The sequence below is a fragment of the Rhinolophus hipposideros genome (genome assembly GCF_964194185.1).
Source record: "Rhinolophus hipposideros genome assembly, chromosome: 12".
NCBI classification, from domain to species: Eukaryota; Metazoa; Chordata; class Mammalia; order Chiroptera; family Rhinolophidae; genus Rhinolophus; species Rhinolophus hipposideros.
The window spans coordinates 33,985,057-34,011,358 of NC_138058.1; the positions used below are offsets into that span (position 1 = coordinate 33,985,057).

At 32.8% G+C, this 26,302-nt stretch overlaps 1 protein-coding gene across 5 annotated transcripts in view; it reads left to right on the forward strand.

Moving 5' to 3' along the window:
• Positions 1–26,302, forward strand: part of USP34 (ubiquitin specific peptidase 34) — a 214,361-nt gene that overhangs the window by 91,580 nt on the left and 96,479 nt on the right. For all 5 annotated transcript variants that reach the window (XM_081069154.1, XM_081069153.1, XM_081069152.1 and 2 more), the window contains 9 exons: positions 5,266–5,355; positions 7,262–7,357; positions 12,738–12,820; positions 15,272–15,426; positions 16,576–16,689; positions 18,254–18,353; positions 18,535–18,694; positions 21,395–21,521; positions 21,616–21,763. In XM_081069154.1, the coding sequence (XP_080925280.1) occupies positions 5,266–5,355; positions 7,262–7,357; positions 12,738–12,820; positions 15,272–15,426; positions 16,576–16,689; positions 18,254–18,353; positions 18,535–18,694; positions 21,395–21,521; positions 21,616–21,763 (1,073 nt within the window). The remainder of the gene's footprint in view (positions 1–5,265; positions 5,356–7,261; positions 7,358–12,737; positions 12,821–15,271; positions 15,427–16,575; positions 16,690–18,253; positions 18,354–18,534; positions 18,695–21,394; positions 21,522–21,615; positions 21,764–26,302) is intronic.

A 26,302-nucleotide genomic window follows, 5' to 3' on the forward strand; every position in this document is an offset into this window, starting at 1 on the left:
GACATTAGTCATATATGAAAATACTTAGAGCATAGTGGCATTTTTTTCAGCCTATGAAATATGCAATATATCCAGTGTATACCAGCTGAACTTACTGACGTTATCATTGAAAATTGAAAAAAAAAATTAATTTTGAACATATTTTAAACATCATTAGTCTGGGTCTCCTGATAAACCAGTGTTTTTCAATGAGGGTGGTTCCTCCCCACCTCCCCAGACAATGTCAATGTCTGGAGATGCTTCTGATTGTTACACTAACAACTGGGATCGGAAATGTTACAAGCCAGGGATGCTATTAAACATCGTTTAATGCAGAGGACAGCCCCCCCCAACAAAGAATTATCTGGTCCAGAATGTCAGAGTTTGAGAAATCCTTTTTCCAAACCTTCCGCCTTAGTTTACCATCATAGTAAGAAAGTTGCAAAAGTGCTAATATTAGTAGGAAAACTCTTCCTTTTTTTTTGAAACAGATGGGCCAGTGCAACCTTAACTCATTTAGCACTTTCTTAACATTGGACAAGAAAACCACAGTGGTCTATGTCTTGATGATGCCAATTTTGTATGTACTTAAGGAAGGCTTTATGTTTCTTTTTATTTTCTCTATGGTAACCTTTTTATTTTCTTTCCAGTTTCTCACTTGCCATGGTTTATAGACCTGTTGGCATTTTTGTTTTTGCTTTTCTGTGGTCATGTTCCAGTTTATTATATGAAATGAACTTAGCTTTTTTTGAACAGTAATACCGGCTGTTACTTCTCAGGAAGCATAGAGATCAGAAAAAGAAAATTATAGTCTACCATAAATCACCCGTAAGTCTACCATTTATACGGAACCACTGTAAACACCTTTCAAAAATGCCTGTGTAATCTCTCTCTCTCATGATGTGTAACATGTGCCTTGAGTACATTTATCTGTAGGCAGATTGTTTTATAAGGCACATAATAACATTTCAGCAATGCAGGAAGTTTCAAGTTACACACAGACACATGTAGTAGTCTGTCCTGTAGAATGTTGTCCTAAAGTAAAGAACACAGGGCAGAAAGTAGGTCCCAGCTTGAAAAGTCCATTGCTTTTCAGCTTGATGTTTGGTATCAAAGATGAGTGAGATAAGATTGCTGTCCAGTGTAGAGTAGAAGTGTAGGAGTTTGGTTGTAATCAGTCCTTTTGGTGTTTATGTTTACTAGAAGGCAGGTCCACATCTGGTGCCTAGGCATCTCTGAAATTCTGTGGCCTCCCAAGAATTGAATTAACAATCCAACTTGGAATCTGTCCAACGTGCTATTTTTTTGCCATTGATCCACTGTAGGTACTTCGAACTCATGAGTTCAAATTTTTTGCCTTTGTGTCCAAAAGATTTCTTGAATAAAATGATTGCATGTGTCAAGGATCCTGTTTACATTAATAAAGGTTCAGATTAGTAAAAAATGAATGGTATACCATTCATTTTTTTGTTTTCCCCCCATAAAGACTATTATATTCAAGATTGCATGTCAACTTTTGATATATATTATAATTTATAATGACAATAGCATTTTGTAGAAGATATCTGTCTTCTTAAAATATGGAGTCCAGGATTAGGAAAATGTTATCCAAACATGACTGTAACTGTGAAGACCATCAACAAGCATGTCCATTCTTCTAGGGCAACATAAAGTTGCATTCGTAATTCTTACAGGAATACCACACTATTGCCTACTAATAAGCTTCTGGTTACCACAAAAACTCTTAGAATGAAGCAAAGAACTAGGGCAATTTAGGGTAATAGCATTTTTCTTGAGTCTTAAATTAATATCTTGCTACTTTGGATCATTGAACCTTTTTCTCCTAAACATATTGTTGCCTAGAATTGTGTGTTTTGGTATTTGAAAATTTCACTCTTGGAAGAATTTGTAAAGTGTAAGTTTGAATGTAATAATTCTTTTTTACATTGAGTTTTGTAAGCATATCAGCAATTAAAACTTCAACACTGAAATATAAATTATTGTCACCGAGCAAATAAATTAACTTCTCCATTTTGTATGTTATTAATTTTCGATCTGTAATCAGTATGTACTTTATATCATTTTTACTTTTAAGTTGATCAGTTTAAATAAAATATTCTAGTGTTTTGGGATCACTTTGAATCTGGATTTGGTTATCATAACGTATTCTTAAATTTATAACAAAGTATGTGACTTCTGTGTTTGAGATTTTTTAAAGGGGAAAATTTGGAATTTTTCTAATCTTAGGAAAAACTTTAAAAAATGTTTCAGTCATCTAATATGTAATCATTCCTTGATAATTTAGTGCTTGTATTATAAATAGTAAAGCATTCTTCTTAAGATAGGAGTAGAGGGAAGATGAGTCCCATTTCTACATTACTGTTTTTGGTTATTCTTTTACATGAACCACACCATTATCCACTCAGCCAATATCTATTCAACGCCTAACTTCTTATTCTCTAATGTCAATCATCATATGCTTGCTTCCACATTATATTTTACAAAATTAAAACATGTTTATTATAGGAAATTTGGAGAGTGTATTTAAATCATCTAGATGCTTAACACCATTGACTGCAAAAAAGACAAATTAATGAGATTTTCAGAAAATATACAACTATTGCATACTATAAGACTTGCCATAGTTTTTTCTTAAAGGAAATAAGAAATGGCACTTTTCTAGTCTTTTTTTCTTTGTATTTTAAAACCATTGTTGAAATCACACTAGGCAAACAGTTTTGAAGATGCTTTTATGATTTTAGATGAAATTTTTCTATTATCTTTTTTCTTTGTGATATATCTTACTGATTTTATGCTTGTAAAGCTTTAGGTTAAATTTATATATATCTGTTCTAGTTTTTTATGTCTTGATTTTTAGGAAAAACTCTACTAATGTTTCTGAAATTTTGACAAAGAATTTTAGAGAATCTATAATTCCCCCTGATCCTCCGTGGTCTGTTTTCCCAAAACACCATTACTGTGCCTTGCTGAAGAATATTTTAAAATATACTTTAAAATATTAATGTTTTTAAATATTTAAAGAATATTTACATTGCATTGACTGGATATCAGGCACTTACTACAGGCACTTACTATCTTCATTGCTTCACTATGCAGTCCTTAATGTATACGTACCAATGTAGTTTTTTTTTTTTTTGATGGATTTCATAGATGCATTTTGTTTTTGTTGTTGTTTTTTTTAGATTTTTTTTTTTTTTTTTATTGGGGAAGGGGAACAGGACTTTATTGGGGAACAGTGTGTACTTCCAGGCCTTTTTCCTTTCTTTTTTCTTTTTTTAAATTAAATTTAATTTTTTTTTTCAGGCCTTTTTTCCAAGTCAAGTTGTTGTCCTTTCAATCTTAGTTGTGGAGGGTGCCATTCATCTTCAAGTTGTCCTTTTCAGTCTTAGTTGTGGAGGGCACAGCTCAGCTCCAAGTCCAGTTGCCGTTGCTAGTTGCAGGGGGCAGAGCCCACTACCCCTTGTGGGACTCAAGGAATTGAACTGGCAACCTTGTAGTTGAGAGCCCACTGGCCCACGTGGGAATCGAACTGGCAGCCTTCGGAGTTAGGAGCATGGAGCTCTAACCACCTGAGCCACTAGGTCGGCCCCGTACCAATGTAGTTTTGATCCTCTAACATTCTGTGTACTAACATGCTGTTTCTATTGTCATCTGGTGGTATTATTTTTTTGTCCTCATTCTTCATGACTGTTATGGAGCATTTCATAAAATTCATCCTTCTTCCTTGAAAACCTTGCCTTGCTTAAGTTTTTGCTGGTTCATTACTTAAGCAAGAAAATTTTCAGTGTACACCATATGCTGGAATTTTTAATAAGACAGTTTTTTACTCTCGTTGAGCATATTTTAATGATAGGCACATTAAATAAATGAATATTCTCATAAGCACCATGATTTGTTAACATGTACTTTCATGAATGAAGAAAAATTGGGAATGAATCAAGGAATAAAGAGGTTTTTGGGGCAATGGAAGGGTGTTACTTAATACAGAGTTGTCATGGTCATCCTTTCTGTTGACAGTTGAGAAAACAAGAATAAAATGAGGGAAGAAATCCTACAGATAGATATACTTAGGTAAAGAGCATTTCCAAGTAGAGGCAATAGCAAAGGCCCTGAGGCAGGAATGTGCCTGTGTATATTGAAGGGGTATCAAAGAGAAAGATTGGAAGAAAATTAAGTTAAACTGATAGGAATGGGGACATACCACACAGGGCAGTATGTCCAATTTAAGTACTTTGGATTTCATTCAGAAATAGTTTTCTTTAGTTTCTGCTACTCAGTATTTACCACTGTTTTCTTTGCACTCAACCCAGTATTCTGATATCCTGATACCCTCTCAAAGAGTAGGCATTTTGGTGGACTTATTTGTATAATATGCTTGTGTATAGGGTGCCCACTTGAAAAAAAAAATTCTTTCAAGAAGCTATACTGGCTCCTGAGCTTAAAAACAAAAAAATTCAGTGTCTCATTAGAGTTTGTCTTTTCAAGGCTCATGAAGCCAACATCCGTGCATATTCAGACTTCTGTCAATATCTCCCGTCCCCCATTCCTTTTAGAAGATAGGCATACTGGGATCTTCTTGAATTTGAGTGATTTCCTATCCCTTTTATGATCCTTTATATGTGGTGTGCTTTCATTATTAACATGGCTCCTAATGTAGTGATTTTTCAGCTTGGATGTAGATCATATTAAATGAGAATTAGGGAGAAAATGACAAGTTTGTATAGTTTGAAAAAAATGTTCCCTGTAGTATTGCTGCTCAGAAGGTGGTCCTCAAAGCAGCAGTTATCGAAATGCACAATTTCTGAACCTACCTCAGACCTACTCAATGAGAATTTGCGTTTTTAACAAAATTCCCTGAGTTGAATCAAGTGCACTTTAATCTTTGAGAAAGCCTGCTCTAGATAATTTACCTAAGTTGCTGCTTCCTATTTTCCTGGATTAAATTCTGATTTGTTGATATGTACTTTCATGAATAAAAAATTACCTTTAAATGCTCTTCACTTGCTTTTATATTCAGATATTTGTAGTGTATTTTACTTTAAAAGTCTTGGGTTGGAATTTTAACACTTGATTTCTTGCCCCAATATAAAATACGTTTATACTTTAGGAAAAATATTTAATATTTGTGTAAGATACTTATATGTAAAGTTCATTAAGTCCTTATGCATTTAAGGTTTTTAAAAGCTGAATTTCTGTAGAAAGCTAAAATTACTGATATTGGTTCAAATTATTTGATTCTATAAATACCTGTTTTTGCTGTTTCAGATCAGTAGTAATTTCACTTCGGCTTCTTCCAAAACTGTTTGGTACTTTTCAGCAGTTTGGGAGCAGTTATGATACACATTGGATTACAATGTAAGTAAACAAAAGAAGTAATACATTTAAAAGATTTTTTCCAAATCATAGTTATCAAACAAGATTTTGAATAACTTACTTAATGGTTTCTATTCTGTACCAGGAAAATTTGAGTTTCGTGAGTTCAAATGTTTTCTTAGATTTCTCAGAGTGCTCTCTTCCACTTAGCCCATGGAAATTATATCCCCATCAGATCCCCATCAATAGGAAAATCTGACTTTTGTATTCTTTGTAGTTTGAGAAAAATAGCAATTAATGCTCTAATTTTAGGATGAAGATTTTTAGTATATCTGGCTATAGCAAAGAACTCCTGAAGAAGATCCACACTAAAATAAACACTCTAGGATGCCTTTAATGTTGCTTGGTACTCGGAATTGGTTGTAGACATTGTATCCCATTAGTGTTATCCTTGACACGAGCCTACTACTCCTTTATAGAGAACTTATGCTTAATGAACATTAAAGAATTCTTTCAAGGATAGTACTCTGTGAAATTGATCCAGTTTTTGGTAATATTCTAGAGAAAGTTGGCTATCACAAGTACTTCATTATACGAATGTGTTATTTTATTCAAAATAGACTTTTGGAAAGATTTCAGATACATTTAAAGTTTAGGAAAAATTATACCTGTTGAAGGATTAATTTGTTTGGTCAAGTAAGATGGATTTCTACCTAATTTCTTCTCAAATCTAAGATTAGATTGTAAGAGCTTGCTTTCAAAATGAATTTGCTTGCTTTCAAAATGAATACCATATTAAAAATTCTTGGAAAGCTACATTATATTTCTAAATAGGATGAAGTTAGTTCTTCTGAGTTATAGCCCTTGCTTATTTACTGCTCTTTTAAAGGGGATCTGTTTAACCTGAACCTGTATTCTTTTAAAAGCATTTTAGAAAGTCTCTTTTTGTTTAATACCCTGTTTCCCCGAAATAAGACCTAGCCGGACAATGAGCTCTAATGTGTCTTTGGAACAAAAATTAATAATACAAACTGGTCTTATAGTAAAATAAGACTGGGTCAATACAATACACTGTAATGAATATAATATTATACTGGGTCTTATATTAATTTTTGCTTCAAAAGATGCATTAGAGCTGATTGTCCGGCTAGGTCTTCTTTTCGGGGAAACACAGTAATAACAATATGACTTCAGTGACCATTTTCTTTGTGAATGCAAGGAAGGTCCTTGAGATGCTAAACAGAGGGATGGAGGAAAGCTTTTAGTATCTTTCAAGTACAAGAATAGCATGAGTCCTATTTCATTGACTTTCCCATAGTGTTTAAATGGCTGAATTATAAAATTGTACAGTATTAAAGGGATTCGCTTGGGCAAGTTGGTGATATATTGTAGCCGTTTGAAGAGCTTCATGTTAAGGAGTAACAAAAGGTAGCATTCTTACAGAAGTGACAAACTGAATATTCAGTTACTTACCAAGTGCCTAAACCTAAGTATATTGAGTTAAAAGCCTTTTAGCTTGTTCTTTAAATAATAAATAAGCTCAGTTAATGACAAATCACAGGGTTTCCAACATGAAATTGGTATCCTAAATCTTATCATTAAAAGAACTCTGAGCTCCTATGGTTAGTTGGCATCAAAATAATAAAAACTTCCACTTATTGTGAATCTGTTATGTGCAGCAGCACACAACATTTGGTACATATTATTTCTTAAAATCTTATGGCCCACATGTTAAAATTGGAAAATCGTTATCCCTGATCCTCTTAGTAAATCTTCAGGTAATCAGCAAACAGACTTTGCTTCACATCTTTTCACAATTCAAATATAAAAAGAACTTGTAAGTTTGATAATTTAAAAATTCTGTAGATACATATTTTTTCCATTCTAGAATAATTTATTCTCCTACCCTATGCCTTTAAAGTTGTTTTTTTTCTTTCATTCGGTCCAGGTGGGCAGAAAAAGAACTGAACATGATGAAGCTTTTTTTCGATAATTTGGTATACTATATTCAAGCTGTAAGAGAAGGAAGACAAAAACATGCACTGTAAGTATCCTTTAATTGGGTTAGTTATGTTTAAGTGAAAGATAATTTCCCAGTGTTCCTACTCTTTTATATAGTAAATACATGTAATGAAGCTTTTAGTTATAAAAATTTTAAGAGAAAGAAAGGATCTTTTTTAAGTTGAAGATTTTATAAGGTTTTTAAAAATAATTCTTAATCTTAGGGATATGTTGGTTATGTAATTTGGGGATTGGTTAACCTTCACTTTTGAGTTCTGTTCAAAGTCAATGATTTTAGGAATCAAAAGTAGTCTCCCTCCCCCCAGAAATTATCAATATTTTCTTGTCTTAATGTATTAGGGTGTTGATTCTAAAATTTTTAAGTATTTACTTCCAAATATGTTTAACACAGTTAATTTAAAATATTTTCTTTTATTATTATAATAATTGGATACTAGTATTAAAAAGTTTAGGATGTGTAGAAAATTTAAAAACTGATAGTATAACTGCTTAATATTTCATCATTAATACATCAACATTAACCTGTGATGGTATAATTAGTTAATATTTCATCATACATATATATATGTATACATATATAATATGACTTTGGATATATTTAAGTGACTTTGGGTAAGAATTGGTAGAAATTGGTCAGTAGTATAGCTGAGGGAGATGCCTGCCCAGAATAAACATGTAAAATTCAGAAGGTTTCTGCTTGTAAGTCGATTGGTGGGAACTGTTGGCCAAATAGAGGAAACCAGTAGTATTGTGTCAGTATCAGCATGTGAGTGAAAAAGAGTATGCAGTATTTATTGAGAAAATATCCACGTAGAAAACTTCCACATGGATGGAAACTGAATAGACTGCAGAAGTGTTCAGAAAAGTCATACTTACCTCCAAAAATGAGTTCACTGATTTTTTTCACCACAAGTCACTTATTTCTCCAGATTTTACTATGTCCTTCAGAGTACCACCATCCTCCAGTCACCTAAAACTTGGACCTATTTTGTATTCTTCTATTTCCAAACATGAATAATGGTGATAAAAATAGCCAGTGTTCATTGATAATATGTGCCAGATACCATTTAAGTATTAAATTTTAACTTTAAGGTATACAACAACCAATTTGAGGTAGATAGTCTCATTTTAAAAATGAGAACATTTAAGCTCTGAGGTAAATAACTTGCCCAAGGCATACATTTTATAAATAGTGGTGGACCCAGGGTTTCTATAATTCATTTTATAAACAGGACAGTCTGTTTTCTATAAATTGTAATCTTGAGTGCTACACTGTACTGTCATTAACCTCTGGTTTTCTTAATGTTAGAACATATCCCATGTCTTTTTTCCCAGATTTATATTTTTATTATTGTGGTAAAATACACATAAATAAAATTTACCATCTTAACCATTTTTAAGGGAATAGTTCATTGGTATTAAATACATTCACATTGGTGTACAATCATCACCACCATCCATCCCTAAAACTCTTTTCATCTTGTAAAGCTGAAACTCTATACCTGTTAAACAGTTATTTTCTATTTTCCCCTCTCTCCAGCCCCTGGCAACCACATTATCCCATGTTTTTTAATCAAGCTGACATTTCCACAAACACTGTTGTAGCCTTTTAACCAGCCTCTGGATCAGTCTTCTTGCCTCAATCTGCCCCTGTGATTGTCGATCCCTTATCCTTATTAAATTAGGAAGGCAATATGGTATTATTGGAAAGCACATGGGCTTAAGAATCTTACAGACTTAGATTTAGATTATGAGTATTGTTCTGAACTTATTTCAGTTGTTTACCTCTCTAATAAATTCCAACTATTTACCAATTTGTGTAAGAATTAAATGAAATAATTTAATAAATTGCATCTGACAAGTAGGTTATCTATAAATTGTAGTTATCTGCCTAAAACAAACAAGAAACTTGCCTCTTAGCCCTTTCAGAATCCTCACTGCTTAAAAAATAAATTTCAGTTTCTTCAGCCCACTATTTTGGGCCCTCTAAAATCTAAACTCAGCCAACATTTCCCGTTTTATTTTTCAATGATTTCTTAAGGTCTCCCGTTCTACAAGCCTATCAAATTATTCTGAGAGATATCCTTAAATTTACTCTATTCCATAGCTTCACGTATAGCTACCGCTACACAAGATGCAGTCTCTTTAAATCCTGTTAAAATTCTAAGTGTTCTTCATCGCCTGGGTTCTCTTTTCATTATTCTTCTTGAAGCAGATATCAAGGACAGTTGTGGCCTCCTGAATCAGAGCATCTCCACACATCCTCTTTAAAAAGCCATAAGATCTACAAGGAGAAGAAATTAAACCATAGACGACCCACATTTTCAGCATTTTTAGGAGACAGAATTCAAGTTACCTGTCAATAGAGAAATACGGGGAGGGGGGAGTTGCCCAAAAAATGTATACAAGTGGACACTGGTCAACGTTGCTTAAGCAGTAGTTCGCCGTAATCAAGTGTCTGGACGCTGATGGTAACCATTTTGAGCATCTCTTGTAATTGCAGAAGTCAAACATGACTTTTGTTATCTTTTGTTAATCTTTTGTAATATTGAGTATTACAATTTTAGTAGTTGTTTTCCTGTCTTAAAACGTGTATACATTTTTAAAAAAAATTTATTGGGGTGACAATTGTTAGTAGTGTATACATTTTTTTGGCGCCCTCTGTAGACCATAAGTTACTAAAGAGCTCCCACCGTCGCCACAAGTCTGTGGGCTTGAAAAACAGGGAAGGGATGCTTAAGCAAGGATACTGGAAGACATAGATAAATCATCCTCAAAAAGAACAACATTAAGTGCAAAAAAATGAACACAGGTCTGAAACTTGGTTGTTTGCAGTATTGGCTATGGGCAAGTTGCTTACTTGGTTAGTGGAACCAGAAGTGGAGCCTCACACAAGCATGGCTCCTGTGGTGAAAAAGATAGAGGAGGGGAGCTTGTTGGAGATGAATTTTATACTTTGCTAGGGTATCCTAGAGTGTCCTTCCCATCCTCTAGTCTGCCTTATTGCCTAGTGTTGTAGAAGAATAAAACTTTAGAACAGAAATGTCTGGACTGTTTTGGTATAACTACCTTGTTCCTTCAGGCAAAACAGAGTTGTACATTTGTTATTCTTTGGTAAAGCATACTGACTTTATGAGTTTGTGGCATATTATTTTCCATTTGTTCAGTGGGGATTATAATAGCCAAGTTCTAAGATTTTCACGTAGGACAAAAAGATTCTTGTGGCATGAAAGCTTTTACTTTCCAAATGGACATATTTCTTGAATCCAGTGGCCTCTAGAGAAAATCCTGCCTGTGTCAGCATTGAGGCTACAAAGAAAACAATTTTTTTTTAAGGCATTAGTTTGTTACTAAAGTTTCATGTTTGTGGGAAGATTATTTTTGTCCTGTATTTCCTATAATGTCAAAAGCCAGGGAGAAGCCCATGAGAACTTGTCAGATATCATCTTTGTTTTGCATCACCCAAGATTTCCTGGCTGCTGATTTCAGCAGCGAACAGAACCCTAAGGGAGCAGACAGAGTACTTTGAAATGTGGAGCCAGTGGTTCTTCTGTGGAAGGTGAAGAAAGGATGACAAAGGGACTGGATCCAACCTTCTAGGGTTTTGGGTTCCTCTCTGAGATTCAAATATAGAGGAAGGAAGTTTCCGGGAAATAAAAGCACTTTGTAAAGGATAAGACTTTTTCCCCGTTTTTGTCTGTGACCAATGTCCCTAGACTCAGGCTCAGAGAAGTATAGTAACCAACTTGAAATCATAGAACTGACAGATGATAGAATTTGTATTTGAACCTGTACCCCAAGACCTCTGCTACAAAATCAGTCCTTTTAGTAAAAGGACGAGAAGCTGTTAATAGCTGTTTTGAATTTTATTTGAATAGCTTTCTAGTCTGTAGGTTGCTTGCTGTGTTTCCCACCCCCAGCCAGTTTTCCACATGTACTTTCATCTTCATAGAGGGTACTGCAACAAAAATGAGGCAAATGTTAATATATTTTTTTTTGCCAACATTAATATGAGAGACAGTAAAGAACAGTAAAGGTATACAGCCAGCAAACTCAATTTTTAAAAATCCTTATCTTTAAACTTCACCAGTGAATTTAATGTAATTTTTGAAGGCAGTTAATTTGGGGAAGCTTTTAAAACTTTGTACTTGAAGATTATTTGTACTTTTGAAGACTCTAAGCTGGCATAAAGATCAGAGCTCAGGCTGCTGCTGTCTTTTGTTGGCAAAGTAATTTGGGCAGTTCGTTCACAACTACCGTGTTTCCCCAACAGGTAAGACCTCGCCAATCAGCTCTAATGTGTCTTTTAGAGCAAAAATTAATATAAGACCGACTATTATATAAGAGCCGGTCTTATTTTACTATAATTTATTTTTGCTCCAAAAGACGCATTAGAGCTGATTGTCCGGCTAGGTCTTATTTTTGGGGAAACAGTAGCCTTTTGATTTGTAACAGAGATAAGAACTCATGAGTGGCTTAGTCTCATTGACTGAGTGCTCAGATGCTTACAGACTAGAATGTTGTGATAATCACAGTTGAATATGCAGTTCACAGGGTTGCTAAAAGAATCCTAAAATGGAAACCTGATCATTAGCCTCCTCTTTCCCCAGTACCCTTCATTGACTTCCATCCAGCTCAGTACCAAATTCTTCTGACATTCAGGCTGGCCACAATACGGCCCCTGTCCACAGCTTCAGACGCATCTCCTACGCTTCCTCTCCCATAGACCAACACTTGCTTTTTAAAATGTTGTTTCTTTGCAGATGCCTACAAACTGAATTCCCAGACAACCATGTAAAACCACCTACTTATTAAGCTTCCAAAGCAACTTTTACATAACCGTTGAATTTTGTACACATGAATTATAATTATTTAGATATAATTATTTAGAATTATAATTATTTAGATTTGAAATAACATTTAAAAAATGTCAGTTGTGTATCCTCCGCTGATTGTGGAAATATTTTATTAGAGTTTCTTGTTTAAGTGATATCGTTACATCACTGGAGCGACAGTGATAATGAAACATGCAATTTCTAGATAGAGATATAGATTTTTGTTAACTTGTAATTTATGGGCATATTACATAATTTCTAAATGACATATTTTGTTCCACTGTTGAGTTCTTATGTACTTTCTCATCTAATTTGAAAGTATGTTTTCTAGTAGTTTACAGATTTTTATAATTTATTAAATAACATAAATCTCAAACATAAAATTTGGCTTTATGACCATTTTTTTGTGTAATAAAAATTATCTAATTAAAATGTTTAATAATTATGAGTTGTGAAAATGGAATTTTACTTCTTTGGTATAATTTAAGATTAGAACCAGTAAATCTTTAAGATTAATTAAGAAATAAGATCTTTCAGTTAATTACTTTAATGACTTTTTAAATATAGGTACAGCCATAGTGCTGAAGTTCAAGTTCGACTTCAGTTCTTGACTTGTGTGTTTTCAACTTTGGGATCACCTGATCATTTCAGTAAGTTTTTTAATCGGTATTTTAATCAGTGTTTAGATCTGTATGATTCTTGAAGAAGGGTCTAGTTAAACATACTCATGCCTTTAGATTTCTGTAGTGATTAAATCATTCTCAATAATGGATGTCTCCTTACTGACCCTGACATATTCTTCAGTGAATAAACTACTCATTTCAAGAACAAAATATTTGAGACAGGAGAACATATCACATTGGGATGATTGCATTTCTTTTATTACCTTTGATTAAAGAATCTTCCTATCACCCCATTTGGAAACAGCCACTGTCTACATATTGGGACTAATCTTACCCAAAATTGCTTGGTTTCATAGGTGATAGAAAGATTTAGAAGACCCTAGTTTTATTTAGATTAATCTCAAACTCAATCTCATTAACCATTAACTTTAAAAAAAAATAGAGATTGATTGGCATATTCAGTGTGGACTGTGTCCAAACCCACATGCTAGATGTTCTCACAAGAGAGAAACAAGATTGGTTCTTTTGGCCAGAACTCCTTTTCTCTTGCTAGACTGATTGTATTAGCTCTCACTCTCCACACATTTCTTTTTCAGTGTGCATGTCCAAAAACCTCATTTGTAAGGACTTCCTCTTTCTTTAGCTATGTTAACATAGTCAAACTGATGAGTGTCTTACTAACCGGAGAGGCATCATGATGACTCCTTTAAGTCCGTATCTATGCTAGAGATGGAGTCTATAATTTATTCTTCAAGTCAAGCTATTTGTAACAAATGCCACTAACATTGTGATACCAGATTTCAAAATGAAGACTCCTGTTTTTTATAGAAAACTGGTGTCTCGTGTTATTAGGTCATTTATCATAACCATTATTATGGATACCATATGGGAAATAAATAGTATAAAATATAAAAACACCATCCTATACATGGAAAAGTCAAACCAAAATAGTCAGCATGTTTGCTCAGTATAGATTCTCATTAGAAAATGTTTACTACTCTTCTCTGTATTTGAATAATGAATTATTTATTTTGCTGCTCCCATCCCAGTAAGTACAGTATAGATTCCTTGTGCATTTATGGGCTTACGGTAGCTCTTGCCCAGATAAAATCAAATTGAAAACTTCACTTCTCCCACATCATAATTATACTTCCCTTAGTGACACAGTCCTCGTCGGGTATAATATGGTCACTCCAAAGATACATTCAATAAGTTAATATTGATTTTCATTATACCAATACATATATTTTGTTTAATAAAGTTAAAACAATAACAAAAATGTATACATTGCCTATTGAATGTGTATTGGTAACAGCCATTTATGAATACACTTCTGTTTTGTCATACAGTTTATTATAATTAACCTAGATAATATATTTTGGACTCTTACCTGTTTTCTTCACTTACCTCTCTTCTTAATTACTTAATGTGTTTAAGTTATAATATACACTAAAATTTGTTTCTGGTTTTTTTATGTTGGCTCCCAAGTTGGGCAGCAACAAGTTGGCATAAGTTCTTCTTAGAGCAAATAATCTATTCATTAACTATTTCTGTGAGAAACTGATAATATACTATTTTTTTATTCTGACTCTTTAGACTGGTATTGCCTTTAAGTAAGTATTTTCTGCAATGTTTTTCCATATTCTGGATCTCATCTACTTTTCAGAGGTTTCTTATGAATCTGTCATACCGTCAAATCCCTTCTGATTCGGGGGAGCAACCACAGGCTTTGGAACCCCTGATGACATACTGTAGAAATCCGTGATGCTTTTATTTTTACCCTTTTAGATTGTCCATTTGTCCACATTGAGACTTGTGATTGCCTGTAATGCCTTCTCTTGTCTTTGAATAGCTCTCTGACTTCCTTCCTCCACATTTTGGAATTATTTAATACTTGGTTCAAAGTACCATACAGATTTTATCTCATTACATTTGGCTTCCCACCTAATTGTATCCCCTGATGTATAAAATCTGTTTTAGGTAGTTGGTTCTCTGCTTTAGGTAGTTGGTTCTCTTTCGCTGTAAGTATCCTTTCTTTCGTAGTTTACAAAAAGAATGTTTATTAGCATGTATTGTTTATCTCCGATGTGCATAGAATGAACTTTGAATGTGGTAATCTATTTTTAACCCTTAAACTTTAGAACTGCTCCTCAACATTTGGGATTACTTTACCTTAATCATTTTTACTGTAATGCACTGATATGTTCATATTTTAGGGAGAATGATTTTCCAGACTAAATGACTCTTCTAGGATACTATGTTAGTTGTATGTTTTTAGATAATTTATATATGGATTATATTTAACTACATTTTAAAAGCATAAATTTTGTGAAATCTCTTAACAAAATTATTTTAATAAAATGCTACAAAATATCTCCTTTATCTTTCTAGGTATATTAGTGCTTCTAGTACATTGAATTAGGATCAAAATGTTGTATGTACCGAACGTATGATTTAAAATTTGTAATTTTTATCTAGGGTTAAGTTTAGAGCAAGTCGACATTTTATGGCATTGTTTAGTCGAAGATTCTGAGTGTTATGATGATGCACTCCATTGGTTTTTAAATCAAGTTCGAAGTAAAGATCAACATGCTATGGGAATGGAAACCTACAAACATCTTTTCTTGGAGAAGGTAATATTATTTCTTGACAGTTTTATTGTTTATTTGTTATTCCATGTTTCCTTTTTACCTCTTGAAATATAAACTCTGATGTTCAGTTGTTCCTCTTCTGACATAGTTTTTTAAAAAAATAGACAAATGTAGTTTTTCAGCTCTCCTTACATAGTTTTTGCCACTTACTGTTTTAATTTGTCCTCTACAATGTTTATATCACAATGAATACTTAGTTGTGTATACAAAAATATTCTGTTCCTTAGCTAAAGTACTTCAACTGACAATAATTAGAATAACTCTTCAGGCAAACACTAATAAGAAATGTGGGGAGTTTGGTGTTTATTTTTTAAATCATTAATAACGTTGCAGTTACATTTTCAGGAGTGGTGCCCACACCCACTAGAGTAAAGCAGTGTTCTGTGACTCTTCTTAATTAAATGATGTGGTTTTTCGGCCAGTCTTCTGACAGATAGAAGCCAGTCTTCAGATTTTTTTCATAGATTCCTGGGAAGGCATTTTTAGGAAGATGTCATGATAATATTAAAGATACTCTTCTGTCCAATTTTTGTTGTCTTTTATCAGATGCAGCAATTGGTTCAGGTGATAATTTTCCATCTGAATTTTGACACATCGAAGATAAAGCATTCAGCTAATTTTTATTTTTTATTTTTTGAAAATATAAAGGCTTTCAAGCTCCTCTAACGTCTCCATGGTAGAATTGAGTGTATATGAATGAGTTTTAGTACATGTAAATTAAATCACTTAATAGATCCAAGACAAAGCTATAAATAGAGTTTCAGGTATTTTAATTTCAAGCCCTGATTTACATACAAACTGTACATGTAGCTATACATCTCATAAATGTGCATGTTAAATGATAAAAATGATAAAAAAAATTTGTATTCCTTTTCTCTGACTTGAGTCTATGTACATCTAAAAAATTGAAACATCAGATATGTTTCAATTATGACCTGAATAAAATTTTCATTACATTATTATGTATTTTAGTTTTAAAAATTATTACTGAAAATCTGAGCTGATGTATTTCTTTTTATAATGTTTTCAGTAAAATTAAGTTTGTTAATTTAAATCTGTTGTTAAATTTAATAAAGTAAAATCTGCTAATTACCATACTAAACTAGCTTAAAAACATTTTTTTTTTTAAAGATGCCCCAGCTAAAACCTGAAACGATTAGCATGACTGGCTTAAACCTGTTTCAGCATCTATGTAACTTGGCTCGATTGGCTACCAGTGCCTATGATGGTGGTTCAAACTCTGAGGTATGGATTTAGACTTGTCATTTTATTAAGTCAGCTTATGGAATTTTTGTTATATTCCTCAAATTAGATTACTGGTTTACCTTACATAGTTTATCAAGCATTGAATTTACTAACTATGAAGACTTTTATTCCTAGGTTTTGAAAAGCTTTATTTTTTTGGCTTTTAAAAATTGTATAAAACAAATTTTGTGATTTTTTTTTTCATTACCAAAGATAATGAATGGTGTTTAATGAAAACTTATACACATTCCTTGATTAATAGAAAAGAGGCCATCTCAATGTTCTTTTAGTCCCCTACCTGCCCTTAGATCGTATAATCAAGTTTTGTCAAGTACCTAGAAGGTTGATTGGTCTAAAATCTGATTTTTATGCCATTCATTGTGGCCAGGATTTTACTTGCTCTTAGGCAAATCCAGAGTTCTGTTGGTAACTTCTGTTCTGGAATAGAATCTACCTACATTATTTCTGATCATGAGGCATACGATCAATTCATTAGCTGAAATTGCTAATCTTTCTGGCGTAGAGTTCCATTTGCCTAGTTGGGTGGCTGGTAGGTTTTGTTGAATGCATTTTTCCTAGACTCTCCTAACACAGACTATTTTTTGAAAGTCATCCTCATTGGACATTCCAGTTTATTAATAATATCTTTGATTTATGTGATGTCCACTCAACATTTTTCATTAATTTTCTTCAGAAGCTGGTATTGTGTTTTAAGGAGAAAGGTAGAGAAAACCGATGTGTAAAGAATACTTTTAATTATATCTGGAATACTTTCATAGTATCTTCTTACCTTCTTTTCTTGTTTGAATAGTGGTATTTTTTGTTATTTTTTTTGATCCTAACTCTTACTTTGAAATTACTCTATGATAAATTTCAATTTGGTAGTTTCACACAACCAGACAGATCTTATTTTGCCTAAGAAGTAGTCAAACTCTAATTTTGAGATAATACTGCTTGTTAAGTAGATGATACAAACACTAAGGAAGTTCAGTCACTTGTCAGAAGGATATCTTTCTTCACCCTGCCCAACTTCTGAGAACTTTCACTCTCCAGTTTTTCTATAGTTTTCAGTGAAAACATTCTCTTTGTCATCTCATAGTTAACATAAATTTAAGCGACTGTTTGGGTTAATATATTTTTAAAATTTTCTGTGAATACCTGAAAGCAGTAACAAGTTGGATGAAAGCATTGTTATGCTAATAAATATGTGCGCATTGTTTTTATTTATTCCTTTGTAGCATGTTTTTGGTACTTTTTGCCACTATGTAGTTAGAACTTTTGAGTTGTTAAACGTGTGTGTGTGTGTGTGTGTGTGTAGTCAGCTGTTTTATAAATAAGTATTTTTAGAATCAGTAAAGGTGTATCTCAGTAATTGAGGAAATTTCAAAGGACGTTATCCTCTTTATTGTTATTTAATAACTGAGTAACAGCAATTACCTTTTAAACCCTTTATAGGTTATTAAAACTCTTGGATATTGTATGACTTTTAAATTTGTTACTTCAGTCTTATTTACATTGTTTGACAAATAAAATTTACAGACTTTGTCATACTTTTCTTTCTTAGCTTTGTGGTATGGACCAATTTTGGGGCATTGCTTTAAGAGCACAGTCTGGTGATGTCAGTCGAGCAGCTATCCAGTATATTAACTCCTATTACATTAATGGTGAGTGATTTGAAATATTGTCTGATAGGAAATATTGTCTGATTTTTTTATGTGAAAAATTTTTGTTTAGCAGTACACTTCTTTTTTTTTTTTTTTTTTTTTTTTTTTAGCAGTTCACTTCTTTAATATAGCAAAACAAGAACATAAGATTGATACACATATCTAAACATCTGATTTTCAGGTAAAACGGGTTTGGAGAAGGAACAAGAATTTATTAGTAAATGTATGGAGAGTCTTATGATAGCTTCTAGCAGTCTTGAGCAGGAATCACACTCAAGTCTCACTGTTATAGAAAGAGGACTTCTTATGCTGAAGACACACCTGGAAGCATTTAGGAGAAGGTAATTTTTTTTTTTTTATACCAGTTTATTAGAATAAATTTCAGGTTTTATTGCCAACATGCCTAAAAGTATTCTTAAACTAGAGGTTTTTTGGGGGGCAGGTAAAAAGCGTAACTTAACCAGAAATGAAGGGCTAATATGAGAAGTAATTTTTATTCATAGTATGTCCCAGTTAGCTATATAATAGGAAATATAGCTACTTGGTAAATATTGCAGAGCTATAAAAATATTAGACTCTAAGAAGATATGCATGAAAAGAATTTCTAGACAGAATTCCATCTCTAAGAAAGTGTTACTATGATTGAAAAGGCAGAACATCATTACCAAGACAATCCTCGCCAAGAACATCAAATAATTTCTCATAGTTGAACCAAGTTGAGTTTGTTTCATTTCCTGTTTTTTTTTTTTCTTCCTGGACTAGGAGACAGTATTTTAATTTTGAATTTCCATTTACCATGGAAACATGATCAAAAAATTCTGTGTTAATGAATATCTGTATAATTAATTTAGACATACCCTGTGTAATACAGAAATAAAGCAAATTAACATTTATGAATATATCGACTGAAATGAAAGGTGAGTAGATAGTTTTAATTAAGAAATTGTGTTAATTAAAAATCATGAGTAAATGTAAAAATACAAAGAACTGTTGAAAAAATTGTTAAAATTAATAACAATTTCAGAGCTTAGTTTGATAATGAAGTCATACAATTGATATTTATTGACATTTGATTTAAAATATCAGGAAATATTGAATAACAAAGATATTTACACATTACTTATAAGTAACATGGCTCCATAATTTAAAACATTTGGATATTGCAAAATTATTTATTTTGGTTATGGTTGCAATTTGTGGAAATTCTACTTAAATAATTCCTTGTGGTTTCAAAGAATGTGTAAAGGAACTCTAGAGATTTTTGGAAAGAAACTTCACAATGCCAGGGAACTTTCACCACTTTAAGAAATAAAAATAAATAAGTAAATGTGATGTCTTATTCAAATGAATATAAAATTAATACATACTCATATTAACACTAAAATAATATTACAGACAATAAAAGTTGTTGTAATCTATCTCTTCCTAGTGGAGATAATTATTATCAATGATACTATAAATATATTCTTCCAAATTCCAAATTCTTCCATAGGGATATGCTGCAGGGTCTACAAACAACAAACCCCAAAAAAAAACCTGTTGGTTCAAACCCGTAGTCCTTATACAATGTGACCAGTGTTTTTAAAATAAGTACATATTTAGAAATTATTTCAGAATAAATTGTTTTTAGGATTCAGTGATACTTTTATAAATTTCATGAATTTCATTTAATTAAAAAAAAATCCCTTCTCCGATGTACTATTTTTTTCTCTCATGAAAAAATAGAAATCTTTGTAATTTTTTATGTTTTACGCTAAACGTTAATGTTGGTGTTAAATAATTTGTATACATATTTTGTGGGTGGCAAGTAGAGAAACTAGGAAACAACGGAATATTCAAAACCCTTAAAGAGCTAGTTTAATAATATACTTAGGTAATTTCATGCAAATCCTTGTGCAGTATTATTGTACAATTTCAAGTGGTTGATGTGCTTAGTGCTACTACTAATTTAAAATTGCCTAAAATTTGTAGAATGAAAATATAAAGTGATTACATGTTTGTATATGCTATATAACGAGAGTAAATAAAAATTATTTTTTTAAGCGTTTTTTTGTTTTTTAAAGAGAATGTTCTGATCTTATAGTTTTCAACCGGAATCAGTTATGTTTCCCAGGGGACATTAGGTAATGTCTGGAGACATTTTTGATTATCACAGTTTAAAGAAGAAGAAGGTGCTATTGGTGTATAATTGGGTACTGCTGATAAACATTCTGCAGTACATGGGACGGCCTCCCTCCAACAAAGAATTATTGGGCCCAAAAAGATTGTCTAAGATTACTTTTTTGCTCCGTAATAAAAGCTGGACATTGGATCACTTCTAGGAAATCAAGTCCATTTATTCCTTTACCTTCCATCCTTCTATTCCAGAATTGCTGCTTCGTATAAGACTTTGACAATTTTTTTTCTTAGCTGAATTCAGGTACTCTGGATCCTGTCTTCAACAACTAAAGATCACAGAGAAAATTGACAGATATTGAGTGAGGTGTCATGCTACATGCCTGTGTCCTTTGAAATACAAGTTTTTGTAATTCATTTTATAATTTTAGCAGTCATGGAATTGGCTCTCACATTCTGTTAGGCTGGTTAACATATTTGCTAGAAAAATTTCTATAGCTAAAAAATTCTTCTTATACCTTTTTTCCTCTTCTGAATGCAGAAACGACAGCTTCCCTTTTCTTTTACTGTATTAGTTTGTTTCTTTGAATTCTTCCTTCGTCTGTTACCACCCCTCCTTCCCTTTAAATAACATTCTTAAAGGGATTATTTTTTCCTCAGTAATTTTTCTTGGAAACTGTTTTTAAAGAGTTTTTAGCTATTTATTCATGCATTTAAGTTTGATTCAGTATAATGAATCTACACTTAAATTTTCGTGCTGTAAATTGAAATGTGTTAGAATCTTTTGTGGGCTTTTTTGTTTTGTAAAATGGTGAAAACTTCAGTAACATTAAAAAGGTTTAAAATGATATCCTTCCTATGTGTGGTGTTTGTGTATTTTAGGTTTGTATATCACCTCAGACATGTGTGGTTTTTGTGTGTTTTAGGTTTGCATACCATCTCAGACAGTGGCAAATTGAAGGCACTGGTATTAGTAGTCATTTGAAAGCACTGAGTGACAAACAGTCCCTGCCGCTAAGGGTTGTATGCCAGCCAGCTGGACTTCCTGACAAGGTAGTTACTTAGTTTGTTTCCAAATTGATAACATTTCCCAGTTCAAATATCTGTTCTTTTTGTATTTTTAAATTGGTTGCATCTCATATTTCAGATGACTATTGAAATGTATCCTAGTGACCAGGTAGCAGATCTTAGGGCTGAAGTAACTCATTGGTATGAAAATTTACAGAAAGAACAAATAAATCAACAAGCTCAGCTTCAGGAGTTTGGTCAAAGCAGCCGAAAGGGAGAATTTCCTGGTAAGTTCAACAGTTCAATTTTCGTATTTTCTAGGTTGTGTTATACATCAACTTTGAACCTTTATTTCTTTGAAGAATGCCCATGTTCATGGTTTCCCCCTACCTTAGCCTACCATTGGTGTGGTGCCATTGATTCTTAAACAAGAGTGAAATAGTTGCTTCATATGTTTTTTGCAAACATTTTCCTCATTTTTCTAAAAAAGTTCTACTTTTGGATGTTATTTGATAAGCAATGTGGGAAATACTAATTAGTGTAAGTTTAATATACTACTTACCGTGTTTCCCTGAAAATAAGACCTAGCTGGACAATCAGCTCTAATGCATCTTTTGGAGCAAAAATTAATAAAAGACCCGGTATATTATATTATTATGTTATGTTATATTTATTACATTTATTATATTTATTATATCCGGTTTTATGTTAAAATAAGACTGGGTCTAATATTAATTTTTGCTCCGAAAGACTCATTAGAGCTGATGGTCCGGCTAGGTCTTATTTTTGGGGAAACATGGTAGTACCCAATTTTACCCCTAAATTATTTTTTCCATTTTGATCTATTTTGTTTTTGTTTTTTTCTGGAGCATCTGAAAGTAGTGCACCCTTAAATTCCACCTGTGTATCTTCCCTTCCATCCAAAAATGTATCATATTAAGAAATTTTTCATGTGTTCTTGAAAGATATATTTGATTCCTCCTTTACTGTTAATGACTAGTGCATTTTTAATGTCTTTCTATAACACACAGTACAAGTTAACCAGAGGAATGACCGTAAAAGCTGTTACTTTTTACTTATAATTTAGGGGTCTGAAATTATAACTGGCTAAATATTTAGGAAAAAAAGATCTTCGTTTTTTTTGTTTGTTTTATTTTTTTATTTTTTTTTTTAAGATTTTATTGGGGAAGGGGAACAGGACTTTATTGGGGAACAGTGTGTACTTCCAGGCCTTTTTTTCCAAGTTAAGTTGTTGTCTTTTCAGTCTTAGTTGTGGAGGGTGCCGTTCAGCTTCAAGTTGTTGTCCTTTCAGTCTTAGTTTGGAGAGCGCAGCTCAGCTCCAGGTCCAGTTGCCATTTCTAGTTACAGGGGGCACAGCCCACCATCCCTTGTGGGAGTTGAACCAGCAACCTTGTGGTTGAGAGGACACGCTCCAACCAATTGAGCCATGCGGGAGCTCAGCAGCAGCTCAGCTCAAGGTGCCGTGTTCAATCTTAGTTGCAGGGGGCGCTGTCCACCATCCCTTGCGGGACTCTAGGAATCGAGCTGGCAACCTTGTGGTTGAGAGCCCGCTGGCCCGGAGTTAGGAGCATGGAGCTTTAACCGCCTGAGCCCCCGCAGATCTTCAAGTTTTAAAAGCTTCTTTGTAGGACTTTTTACCTGCCCATGTGCAGATAATTCTTTAGCATCTTTTTGTAAGGAGCCAACGATTTTACTACACTGTGCTTAAAGTGAAGCCATATGTATCTTCTAAAGTAGCAAATCTTACATTTTGTTCTTGAATAATTAATATTCTTGGTACAGAAGAATAGATGTTGAAAAGTCCCTTCTACCCTCATCTTTAAACCACTCACTTTCCTTTTCTTGAGGCAAACCTGGTTATTGGTTTGTTACATACCCTTCAAAAGATAACAAGATACAATGTAAGAATATTCATACACACACACAAAACATAACTGGTAGCATTTGATTTATACTCTTCTACCCTTTGCTTATAATGCTTAACATTCATAGGGAAAATTCCATGTTAGTGCATATTGCATATAGAAAATCACCTCATTCTTTTTAAAATTCACATAATCTGTAATAAGGTGGCACCGTGATTTATTTTACCTGTTCTCTATTAATGGACATTTAGGTTGTTTCCACTCTTTTGCTATTGCAAATAATGCTTCAGAGAATATTCATATACATATGTATATATATGTTGGCTAAATACCTAGTTAAGGAATTTTCAGATCAAAATTTACTGCTTTTGTTATATTGAAATGTACATGAAGAACATAAAATGAGTATTAATAGTCATAAGAAGAAAACCACCTATGTCCCTACCACCTATATTAAGAACTGGAACATTGTTAGAAGGTACTTGTGTATCCCTCCCTAATATTATCTTTTCTACTTCCCCTTAACACTCTTGATTTTTTAGTTTATTATTTTTTTGCTCTGAGTTTTTTTATTTCTTTGCTCAGAATCTTAACTCTTGTAGACATATTCCTGAACAGTGTATTTAGTTTTGTAAAACAAATAAGCAAGCACAAACTTGAAGGATTAAGGAAAAGAGGGAATATGGCCACGAGGATCACAGAAGAAATTAAGCTAGAATATACTTTTCACCTTCTCCAAAGGTTATAAAGCCTCATCGGAAGATATCAGTGAGAACGTTCTCAAATACAGGTCTTGGCACATTCAAGACTTATCTCAGTGCTATAATATTTACAACAATAGGAATAGCCAACAGAAATACAGTGTGTGTGTGTGTGTGTGTGTGTCTGGTGTGTTTTTCTAATCTTTCCATGACCTACTTTAGTTTTCAGGAGATCAAAGTAGAATTTCTTCCTTGATGATATGAATGTCTTTTGCTGATTCAAGCAGTTGGACATAGAGACAAGAATAGAAACTTCATTAGCATATGTAAAGACAATCCAGGTACAGATAAGAATCTTGGCCAGGTTCACTCATCATTCTTTCCTCAGATAGAGAAAATATTACACAGATAGCAGGGATTTTAGTCATGATTGGCTGTCAATAATGCATTTCTCTCTTCACACCGATCCTACTGACTGTCCTCCAAGTTTGGTGCACAACAGTAGGATATCCTTCGTTACCCTCCTGGTAATTCTCTTCTTGCTATGTTGAATATCTTGTTTCCAGTATCCCATACCTTCCTTATTGGTTCACTTTTTTGTTTTTTATTTTTCTGCTGGAGTACAGTGCAGTCGTCCAGTAGCTTCTTGAAAGAAGGTTGATGGAGTAAAGTTTTTGATTCTTTGAATGGTCAAAAGTATTTCTCCTGTTTTCATACTTACATGGTAATTTGAATTGGGTATAGAATTGTACGTTGGACATAATTTTGTTTCAGAATTTTAGAAGTATTGCTGTATTATGTTTTTCTATTGTTGCTGTTTAGAATTATGAAGCCATTTTGATTTCTGATGTTTTACATACGCTACTTTTTTTTTTGCTGGTAGCGCTAAATCTTCTTGCTCGTAGTGTTCTGAAATTTAACAATACTTGGCCTGAGAATGAGTCTGTTTTCAACAATTATGATGGGTACTTTAGCATTTAGGTATGGGCTCTTTTAGTCTGGCAACTTAAGTTTGGGGGATTTTTCTTAAATTGATTGATTTCTTGCTTTTTCTATTTTATCATGTCTTTTTTTAGAAATTGTTTATTATCTAACATTATCTTTTGGACAATTCCTAATTTATTTTTCTTTCTTATGTGTCATTTCTTTGAGTTTTAACTCACCCTCCTTAGAGATGTTCTCAACTTTATTTTGCAACCTTTCTTTTGAGTTTTTCGTTTATGCTGTTACACTATTAATATCTAACATCTGTATTTTTGTTCTCTGAATGCTCCTATTTTTGGGATACTGGTATTTTTTTCCCTTCATTGTGGATCTTTTTAAATCCAAGCTGACGGTACCTGCATTTTAATTAAAATGTTTACCTAATTATCATAGTGTTTTTCTGTTAGTCTCATCTCTTCTTTTACCCTCTTTTACCATTTTTTTTAAACCATTTCTGGCATTCTTTATTCTATGTATAGATGAAAATTTACATTTCATTTCATCTTTTTCCACTTTGTAATGAACTTTTAAAATATTTGTACTGTAAGGTCTTATGGTGATGAATTTTCTCAAGATTTTATTTGGGGAAAAATAATATTTTTCCTTCGTTTATGAAGAATATTTTCACTGGTATAGATTTCTAGGTTAAGAAGTTTCTTTCAAGACTTTATAAATGTTTTCCCGTTATCACTTGGCTTGCAAAGTTTATGTCCTAAAGTCTGGTTTTTCTTATTTTCATCCGTTGTATACAGTGTATGTTTTTTCAACTGTGGTTGGTTTTAAAGATTTTTCTTTGATATTTATTTTTAGCACTTTGATTATTGATGAGCCTTTTGCCTTTTTCTGCAGGCTGGTTTTAGTTCAGCTTCTTGGGTCTGTATTTATAATGTTTATCGAATCTGAAAAAGGTTAACAGTTGTATATTTTTTCAAAAATTTTTTGTTTCCTTTTCCCCTCACCTGAATTTCTGGGCCTCTAATTAAATGTATACTAGACTTTTCATTAATGTCTCACAGATCACTGAAATACTATTTTTCTCCTCTTTCTATTTTCCTTCTCTTTTTATCTTTTTTGCCCTCTCCCCTTCTTCCTTCCACCTTTACCAGGTGCACATCATGCTCCTTTGCCAAATCTATGTAAATCAGATTATAGATTATTAATTTATCTCTGGTTTAGGATTTATCTTTTGGTGGTCGTACTAGTTACCACAAGTTCATTTGATTTCCAGCTTGCAAACTTGGGTTTGTATTGTCTC